General features: G+C 38.7%; 1 protein-coding gene across 1 annotated transcript; it reads right to left on the minus strand.

Moving 5' to 3' along the window:
* Positions 1-1,447: 1,447 nt before the first annotated feature.
* Positions 1,448-2,982, minus strand: rgs5b (regulator of G protein signaling 5b). Its single transcript, XM_063461927.1, has 5 exons — positions 2,882-2,982; positions 2,673-2,759; positions 2,506-2,567; positions 2,242-2,405; positions 1,448-2,137 (listed from the first exon to the last, which is right to left on the minus strand). The coding sequence occupies exons 1-5, from the start codon at positions 2,923-2,925 to the stop codon at positions 1,961-1,963; spliced, it is 534 nt and encodes a 177-aa protein (XP_063317997.1). The 5' UTR covers positions 2,926-2,982; the 3' UTR covers positions 1,448-1,960.
* Between the last annotated feature and the right edge of the window lie 8,041 nt (positions 2,983-11,023).

The raw sequence follows: 11,023 nt of genomic DNA on the forward strand, positions 1-11,023 counted from the left end.
ATTTCCTGATCTTTAAAATTTAAATCAAAGCTCTTGTCTCGTTTACGTAAATAGGTTAGCTTGACATGACTTCCGGAGATGCTACCAGAATAGGTGCTGAAATCTGATATTTCCTGTAATGTCTGTTGATGCCACTCTCTTGAATGGCAAACATAGCACTACATGATTGTTTAATCTTTAAACAGTAACTGTATGTGTACGTGTTCATTTAGTATATTTTGAATGAGCCAGGCTTGCAATTTTTTTTTATCTTTCTAGCCTTTATGCTAAGCTAACTGGCCACTGGATATAGCTATAGCCATAAGCTAGGATGATCTTCACATCTCAAAATAGGAGTGTATATTATTTAGATTCACATAGAGAAGAAGTTTAATGCTACTTTTCATATGGGTATTCTAGCTATAAACTGCAGCGTACAGCTGGGTAGCCTAGCTTAGGATGGGAAACAAACAGCTAGCCTCTGTTTAATCCACCTTGTAGAACCTCCAAAGTTCATTAAAATAATTTAATCAATTTTTAAAAAATTAACTAAGCAAGCAAAATGTAAAATAAAACACAAGGTGACATTTTGTGTGAGGCAATTTCTCTCCCTGGCAATGTCGGAAGAACTAAAGCGAACCGGCTGCTGCCTGCAGCTACTTTTTCTACGGTTTTGGAGTTTTCCCAGTTTTCACAGAACAGGCTTTCAGTTCTTAGAGTCTCCTGTGTACGTGACCGTGGCAACAGAAAATGAAACAGAGGTTAACTGGTGGGAATAAACCTCATAAAAATACATTAAAAACAGCTGTTTAGCTGCCATTCTTCTTATTTTTATTTTCCAGGTTCTTGAGTCTATTTCAAGTTCAGGCCAATTTTGAAAAAGTGGTCATAGGAAACTTTGATTGTGTGTGTGTTTAATATAAAATGAAAACCTCTCGAAAAACCTGGATGTAGCCTCGTAACTTTGTATGGAAAAAAAATGTAATGGATTTGAATTATACTGTGGACGTCAGTGGATTTAGGACACAAATATTTCAGTTGTATGTGTTTTACATCTCTGTGCATCCTTCTAATACTGTCTGCCTTTTATGTGTCACTTGGACCTTTAATCTGACTCTTGTGTTTGTGACTGTATCTGACATTTCCTCTGGTGATTAATGAATGTATTTATGCATCTATCCACCTTTAGTCTGGTTTTACACAAACACACGCTTTTTACATATCATCTATTAACTGTTACCTCAGAGAAAATGAGGGGTCATCTTACCACTTATCTGCGAAGTGGAACAAGGCCACTGTAAGTCAGTAAGATTTACAGTAAGCACGAACCAGCCTTCTACTCTCTTTTTCCTACTGTGACTAACAAACTCCACCATCTCTACAAATGAATTTCCTCTGGAACAAGTTCCTTTCTCTCATGATTTTTTTTATTCAATGCATTTACTTTTCCATACAGTACTCCAGATACTTCAAAAAAATACAATGTAAAAAATAAAATAGGCAAATAAATACAAAACATACAGTTTTCAATAATCAGCAAACTTTAGCTTCGTAAACATTTATTTTCAATAAATAAAGAATAAATAAGCATTAATGCTACACAGCAGTATGTCTCCTAGTGGTACTTTTGTTGTGCAACTCATATCAGAATTTTTTTAGTATCCCCTTCATGCTGTCTTTCATCCAGTCTTTTATGCACAGTACATGTTTGCCCTTAAGAGGCAGACATTGCCTGCAGGTCAGCCTGTGTCAGTTCATCCTCACAGCCTCACAACTTCCACCTCTCACTCCAGTGTGGAATCTCTGGACATCTCCGGTCTCTAAAGTTATTCCACAACCGGGCACGAAAACTCCTCGGACTGAGGTATTTATTCCGTCTAAAACTTGACAGTTTCCACTGTGCGTCAGTCAGCTTATGTCCTTTTGAGAAGTAGTCGCATTGTAGGGCAGTGTTTTATCATTTGTTTTATCTTCCAGTCTTTTAGCCCGTCTTGGTTTTCCTGGTGAGCTCCAGGTATGTTGAGGATTTGAGGAAGCGAGGGTAGCAGTCTTTCTCCATCAGGGTGTAGATTTTGGATTGGGCCACATCGAAACAGGACTGGCTGGGCTGCTCCATGTTCTCTTTGGTGATCGCTTTGGTTTCATGGTCGAGATTTACCTGTAGACGGGAAAACAGTCAATTGATTATCAATAGTTAACAACAAGATAAGAGAAACCAGCAGTTTGATAGAGTGTGTCTAGTTCTGCTTATCAGATATTTACCTCACGGGGTGCGTCGGAGCCGATGAACTCATCATAGATTTTCTTTGCCTTGCTAGCTAGTTTTGAAGGCTTAGTTGCTTTGTAGTCTTCACATGCCAAGTAAAAGGCAATGTTTTCCTCACTGAACTCTGACACCAGGAATGCTCTGAAAAGACACAGTCCATCTGGAGAAAGGAGAAAGAGGAGAGAAAGAGTTAACATCTCATAGAAAGCTCAAAACTTATTCATTTACATTTACTTGTGTGAGTGATCTTGTGGACTTACTTGGGCTGGTCAACAGATTGTCAAATGATTCCTTCCATTTAAGAGGCTCCTCAACATTAAACCTGCAGAAGCAGAGACAAAGTAGTTAGGAAATGTTCCCACAGTATCCAGGATTCACATGAACTCAACTGAAGTGCTGAAAAAGAGATGCTGAATGAATGTCTTACCTCAGTTTGTCACTTTTCTTTGAGTGCCCAGTGATGCTGTCTGACTTCTGTAGCAAACTCCCAAACAGAGCTTTCAGCTCTTTTGCCCTGTTAAAAAAGGAGGAAAAGTTACAGTTAGATTAATCCATCCTGTATTTTCTACAAGCGACAAGATCATAATCTCTTGTTTAAAAAAGAAACATCTGATATAACATCCTCACATATCTCACCTTTCAAGGCAGGTGATAGGCAGCGAGTCGCGTCCTCTGCACATGATGAGTCGTACAAAGTGGTTTACAGAGCCGTCTTCCTTGTTCTAAGTGAATGAGCTCTCAGCTTGTCTGCTGTCTGTGTGGGAGTGTGACTTCTTATAGGGTTTTCCACTCTGTGACATCATGCCTCTTAGCCAATGAAATGAGATGTGGGTAGATGAGGAGACTCCTCCACTCAGATTTTTCCTCCTGGCTTTACTTCCTCAGAAATGAGCAACGTTTGTGACTGAATTACTGCCCAACACTCTGTGGTCATCCAGGGTGTGAGAATGCGTCTGCGTGGGGTGAAGGGCAGTGTGTTAATGCATTTCAATGGTTGTAAAGGAGAACCAGACATTCTCACAAGGACATAAGATCCCCTAAAGTGAGAACATTTTGACAGTGTTGATTTTTGGGTCAACAGGCCTGTAGGGCTGCCCTTCGGTGCTTTCCAAAATCTGGACTGTATTCATGTCCGTTACTTGAGTAAGGTACAAAACAATATATCGGCTTATTATCAGTGAATAAACAGGCTTGTTTATTTATAATCTAATTTTACAGGTTTTTACAGAAAAATGTTAGCTTTGTCTGTTTATTAGAGACAAAAAGTATTCAGCAATATTATCATCAAAAATTACTTATGCATAATTTAAATTCTTTTTTGTGACTTCTAATTTTTAGCTTTTATTACTGCATCTTGTGAACCACTTTATTAGGTACACCTTGCTGCTGCTGCTGCAGATGTGTTAAGATAAACTAGAGATGGTTGTGTGTAAAAATCACAGGAGATCAACAGTCTCTGAGATACTCAAGAACAGCCCATTTAGCACAAACAACCGTGCCACATTCAGAGTCACCTAACTCGCCTTTCTTGCCCATTCTGATGCTCAGTTTGTGTCTAGTGTCTGGTGATTAGACATTTGTTTTAACAAGCAGTTGAACAGTTGTACCTAATGAAGTAGCCAATAAGTATATGTTTACATATACAAAATATTCAGTATCTAGATATCAAATATAAGTGGACTGCAAGTAAAATAAGTAAAAAGTACACTATATGAGATAAATAAGGACCACCCCCCCCCAATTAATTACTCTCATAGTTTATGCTTTCTAAGCTTTTTAAACATACATGTGATACGTTCTCTGTCCAGGACAGAATTGGGAGGGAAATGTTTGGTCAAATATTAGAGTATAACTGAGTGAAATGACCCCAATAATTGGAGGCAAGTAAAAGAAGACCAAGACAAGTACCTATAGTATCTGCCAGGTGAGGGTTAGGCTTTTGATTATTAATGGAAAAATAGATAAAGAATCAATTATAAAACAGGAAAAATAAACTAAAGCGTATAATAAAAAACATGTAAATGGTTTCAGTATTAAAAATACAAAAAAAAGCAAAAAGAAGATTTCTCCTTACAGTTATATAAAATAACAGCAATTATTCCTTGGGACAAAAGTCCCATATGCATGTCTTTATGCACTTGTTTATCTTTTCTCGATGGAGGAATCATTTAGCTTTAGCATGTGTCATAGAAAAAACTCGCCGTCTGCACTTCCAGCATTGCCTGTCTTTTCTTACCAGGACCTGACTAAACAGAGGTAATTGTCTCTATATATAGCCCCAGGGTCGAGAAAAAGGCTGGTTATTCAATCCGAGAAATCTATTTTTGGACTGGTAAGGGAGCCAGCAAACAGTAAACTCCACTAATAGCTCATTTCTCATTGAGTTTAACTAAATGGACAGGAAGGGGAAAGCAGCCAGCCGGACATGAAGGCAGAAAGTTCACTGATAGTGTCTGAGCCACCTTCCTCTGGCGGCAGCCACAAACAATACTTTCCCTGTAACGGGCCTACACTAATGAGCTTCTCTTCTGCTTGTTCCAGTGAAATACAATCTACGTTCCTGCAAAGAAAATGTACAAAGATAAGGCACTCATTTAAGAAGAGCGACTGATTCACCTCCTTTTTGGTGCTGTAGGAAAGCAGCATTTAGTCATCTTCACGAACCAGTGTAAAAATGTATCAAGTGTTGCAGTTACTACTAGAGAGTATGCTTGGTTACAAGTAATAACTATTTTCCACATACTTCTCCCTTTCTCTTTTAGCCCAGGAGGAATCTAATGAGAATAAATAAAGTAAAGTAGAGACTTAAAGGCAGAGAGATAATAATGAACTGAAAGTTAATCTTCCTGTTAAAAGGGAGTTTTTCCTTCCCACTCTCACCAAGTAGTACTTCACCAACGATCTTTAGCTAACAATATAAAGAGTCTTGAAGCGACTGATGTTGCGCTATATAAATAAAATTGAACTGAACTGAATTAAGCCTTTTCAGTCACTGTGAACTTGTCTTAAATACACAACGCTGAGGTGGAGTTCAGTGCCTCACAGTCTCACTCTTGGGTCAGTGGTTTCATCACGTTCTTTAGCTGACCTGGTGGAGCCTTTTGTATGTGATGTGAGGCAGTGTTGATATATGGTACTGTAGCTTAAAAGACTTTTCAAAATGCATCAAATACATTCAGCAGTACTGGATCTACAGTGTGCTTTGTGTTACCTTCAGTTCAAGGTAGTGATTACTCTTTAATGTTACCTGCCTTACATGTATATCCTTATGTAACCTTTTACATCCTTTTGTGTCTCTCCTTTTTGTAAACAGACAATTCACAATATGGAATGATTCTCCATCAGTGACACAAGAGATGATACAATTGATGTTATATCACTGAAAACTCAGAAGTTATACAAGGCCTGGATGTGTCCCTGCACTTATTAAAGTCCAGTGACTCAGACACACACAGGGCCTGATCTGATCTGAACTTCTTGCATCTGTATGTGTGTCGTGTTGTGATTATTGCTGTTGAGTGGGTCAAACAACGGTGGCGCACACACACACACACACACACACACACACACACACACACACACACACACACACACACACACACACACACACACAGGGTCATAGAAAGTGGCACAAAGATATTACAGTCAACAACGTGATAAAATTAATGGGCCATAAACTCGTGCAAAAACTGGGTCATTTAAAGAATATTTGATTTTATGGAACCTGTCTTGTTCCTCGCCATTCATCTTTCACAGCCAGCAACTCTGCCCCAGTTAGGTCTATTGTTTAGGAAGAAAAGCATATGATTTGGTGCGATATTAAAGCCTTTGTGCTTGAAAAATATAATAAGAATATTTTGGTCAAGGCAAGATGAGGAGACTATCCGAGTGTGCCAATTTACTGGGAGACTAAAATGACATGACGCACTTATTAATGATTGAAATTTTAGACAAAATGCATTTTATTTTGCATGTATTATATTTAGACCCCAGTTTAGCAAATTTCCCAGTAAGATAAATGGATAAATCAGCATATGACATAAATAGTACTCATTGTTTCACTATAAAACCTTTAAAACCATTCATATGAGTTACCTACCCAAAACACAGCAACACATTGTGTAGAGTGTTCACAGCAGAGCATTTAGCATCTACAGAGATGTTTTTCTTAAGAGCTGAAGGAAACCAAACACGAAAGTCACGGAAAGGTAAACACTGGATGGTCCTCAGGTGGAGACCACCTTAATGTCAGATAAGTGCATTTCAATTCAACGTTAACTGTTTGCGAACCAGTCTACTCTCTCAGCTCCATATACTCTGGATGATTCTGGTAACACCCACTGGTTATCTGTGCAGCTGATGCTTTAAGCTGCAGGTCCCAGAATGCAAAGGCTGGACAAGCTTCTTGAGAAGCCGTTCAACCAGAACAACAGTGACAGAGGAGCTCATTTTGAGCTGATCTTGAGCACAATTTGTGTGTATTGCGGACAGACTTGCTATGGTACATGCTTATCAGAGTGATGAGATAATAAATGCTAAATACTATTTGATATATATTTGTAATTTACAAGATCATGCATACACACTGACCTTCTGTAATTTAGGCCCCAGTCAACCGGCCTTAGTGAACCCCCTGGCAACCATCTTCACTAGGGAAAAGTTAGCAGGTTGCTGGAGGTCGCTGGTAGTCGCTGGCGTGGGATCGATTGTAAAGAGGCTGCACTGTCACCTGTAGTTCGCATGTTATGCATCGACTCATCTGCAAACAGTTTCACACTTCTCGCTAAGCAGTTGAAAAACTTAAGGGTGCAACGCAAATCGGAAACCACTGACTTTTAGAACAAACGTGACGCTTTTCGAAATGGGTTGTTTGCAGCAGTAAGCAGTGTGAAATTTACACGTTTACTGCGGAAGTAGAAGAAGACAAAATCCATCTCATTTGACGAGTCCACATCTGGAGACACAAACAAGAGAAACTGCTTAACAGAAAACTCGTGTAACAGATGCTGTCAACTCTACAAGCCCCGGCAAAAAGACTTTGGAGATAAAAAATAAATGGTTGTACAAATATCAGACACATAAAGAAGTGTCAGAAGAAGAGGATTTACTAAAGAAAAAAGTCTAGAATGATAATAAGAAATGCATTCTGTGTCAAACTGACGGTTTGGTTTTATGTTAATCTCTGTCTCGCTTTATTTTTCATTTCCTCCCTCACCATATCAGGCTTGCTTTTCTTTCTAAAGCATTTATTTTCTAAGATTAATCACATCTGTCATGTTGTTGTGAAGCTTTGTTGTACTTTCCGCTTGTCTATCTGCACTTTATAGCCCCTCACTATATGTACAACATCCTCGTTAAACAACTGAAGAAGCTTCTCGGATGAGCTTTTCTTTCTAAGCTCCTTAGACTATGATGACCTGGATGACTGAAAATCTCCACAGACAACATCCTCATTAAACAGCATTTTAGCGTAAATAGATTCTATATTCAGTTAATTTATTTTAAGTATCCAAAGATGGACTTACACCTGTGTACAGCATTGCTGACTTGACACCGGCCTAAATTACTAATATACTGTATATTAGTGACTGTCAGTGTAGTTTGCATACTTGGTGAAAATGAGAGTTAAATGTATGTTCCTCCTTTGAAGTTCTGTCATAAACTTGTATATTTTGGCAAAAAAATGCTAATTTCCCTTTGAGATTAATAAAAATAAATCACTCCAAAGCTTTTAGCTGTCAGAGAATGCAAATATAACTCCACTGTTAAGAAGGTTCCCATGCTCATCTGTTTAGTCTAGTATAAATATGCCAAATTTATGGGGATTCACCCTCAATTTACTCTAAGCTGATTAATCTGGGATAAATTCACAATAAAAATTGTGTTGTAATCAGACTTATCATGATGTATGGAGGAGACTGACTCTGCATCCTGTCGCACTGTGTTTTCTGGAAGTTTTGTTTTCGACTGCGGGAAGTACGGAAGTAACCAGCACCGTGGAATTCCCAGATACTCTGGCCATTTCCCAGTCGATGTGACCCTGGCCTCTATTTGGAAGACTTCCAACAACCACACCAACTTCTTCCCTCTCTTCCCTCCTCTTGGGTCCACATGTTTATATTTAAAAAAATTGAGCTTTCAGGCAGAGCAAGTCAAAGACAGAATACAGAAACTGTGGGCAAATCTTGTTTTTTTTTTTTTTGTTTTTTTTTAAAAAGTATTTTCTTTTTCTTTTTTTGAGAGAGAGATACCATCTGGCAGTGGACAGAGAAGCCATGATCTGCATAGTCACTCAGCTGTCGAGCTGACAACGCAGGTGGAGGCTTACCTAATGCATTCCAACTAAGACTGCCACTGGCCACAAGTGGTGCACGTGATCCTATCTATGCATTATCAAAATGTCAACTGGCCATTGAACATCTGGAGATAAAGCAGCGAATTAATGTTAACCAGCCTCAGATTCAGTGGAACATCAGTGACTGCACATGTGAAAGAAGAGTCACAGTATCCAGTGCCAGAAACACGTCTCTCATTAACTTTTTTTTGCGACCAGCTCATAAAACTTAACATATTTCTAATCCTGACACACTATTTTTTTATTAATACATGCACAAGCTATTTTTCTCCCATCTGGTATCAAGCTGCATGAGCGTATTTAAGAAAACATCATACTTTGTTGATACACTCTTGCTTCAATTAACTAGGTTAGCTTAATTATGAACCCCCTGATCACGCACATGACCTTTTTTTAAGTCATGCAGAGCTTCATTTTTTTTCCTGGAATAGTCACAGGCAGAAAAGGAGTTTTCCAAAGAAGTCTCTGCAGGAGGTTAATGAATTTGCACTTGCTGGCACTGAAACATATCCTCCTGCTCCAAGGCTAACAAAACCCCCACGGGAGGTCGGGTAGACACATGGCTAACTGGGTACATTGCTCAAAAATTAGATGCAGGCAAGAGAAAATCATTTTTATAGGAAGTGATAAGCAACAATATCAAGCGCTAATGTGCCATCTCTAATTCTGAAATATGGCTGTATTTTAGGACAACTTGGTGAGCGGGAACAGCAGGTTCACAAGGTTCCTGCAAACAAGACATCCATGTCACGTCAGCCTGATTTGTTCATTGCTGTCTAATCCACATTTATCATTTAATTTGCTAAATTCAGACCATGCAAGTCAATGGGTCTGGCAATGTGTCAGCGTTATCTTGTCATCATAAGACAGACGTTAAAAATGAATAAACAAAAAAGCAAAAGAAAAAAATGAGAAAACCCCCCACTTTGTACGCTGAGTTATTAAAATAACACTCATTGTTAATACAGTTTTAACCAGTAGCATTTTGGGTTTTCCCCTCTCCTTCCATTGCAACAGCAAGTAAATGTTTGACCGCTTTTAAGTGCTTATGTGCTGTTTTTGGGGTCGGGTAAAGACTATTCTGGTAAAGGCCTGCTAAATGTATCTAGGCAAGCACATCGCTTAGAGCTCGGTCTGCTTGGCAACACTTGAGTGGGGAAATAAGAGCTGAGCGCTTTAGTATCATTAGTATGATCTAACATCAGGTCGCTAAAATGCTCACACTAACCTGCCAATGCTTGTCAAGAATAATATTTACCATCTTATGTAATTTGGCACACTGACATTTGCTACTTAGCACTAAACACATGAACAAACAGGGCTGTTAGAGCACATCAGATTTTCCTGGTACCGAGCTACAAACCAAAGTGAAACTTAGGATGGTACTTTGTGAAAAAAGAAGGGGATTACTTTAGTGCCATGCTTTCTCCTATCAGAAACATTAAAGTGTTTATGTGTTTTTGAGACATTCAGAAAATCTATCCATGGCAGTCCGTCTGTAAGGTACTGAGATATGTCTAGATATTGTCATTACTAGACAAAATCAAAGGTGGGATATGAGGCGCCTTCTCAAGCATTGGGAAGGCCCGTATTGTTGTGATGGTGAGTTCTTCATTTCTCTCCATTAGAGTTAAAATCCAAGCTACTAAACCTATTGCGGGGAGCGTTAAAGATTAACCTTCAGGTGACTGAGTAGAGCCATTTATGACACCAGCCTCATATTTAAAGATGCTGCTGGGATATTTCTCATTATAAAAATGTTTCCTACCATGAATCTGTGAATCCGCTGGTCCTAGTATAGTTCAATTTCCTGCTGCAGAATCCCTGAGGCAGATACTCAATGCACAAAGTGATGACAAAAACAGTATTGGGATAAATCTTTTTTTTTTTTTTTTGCATCAATATAATAAAAAAAAAGATTATTTACAGGATTTTATCATATTTGGGGAAAAAATGTATTCTTGTATCATCACCATGATTCCTGTTGCTAAAGTTGCCTGGTCACTTGAGAGCAAATCAGCTCTATGTGGCCAATTCGATAAATACGCTCTTTCTAGCACGTTCAAACAAAGCAATGTTCTGTACAAATCAATACACAGTTGCTCTGAGTGGTCACGTTTACCCTCTGATGAAACATTTCTTTGCTAAAGGGAGGGGTCTCTATCAAAATGACAATGCCCAATCAATAGGGCGGGAGGAGCGCTCACTGAAGGGTTTGATACGTATGAAGCAGTGGTTGTGCAAAATTTTCATATTGATCCAATACCAAGTAAATACAGGGCCCCTATTGCCAATACCAATACTTTTATCCTATAAAAGCAGCTCATGACTTATGAGCAGTGAGTCATGATTTATGAGAATAATTACCACTGAGTCACCATGATTTTTACTTTCCACAACTAGCAAACAACAAAACATATTGT

The sequence above is a fragment of the Pelmatolapia mariae genome, linkage group LG18, assembly GCF_036321145.2.
Source record: "Pelmatolapia mariae isolate MD_Pm_ZW linkage group LG18, Pm_UMD_F_2, whole genome shotgun sequence".
NCBI classification, from domain to species: Eukaryota; Metazoa; Chordata; class Actinopteri; order Cichliformes; family Cichlidae; genus Pelmatolapia; species Pelmatolapia mariae.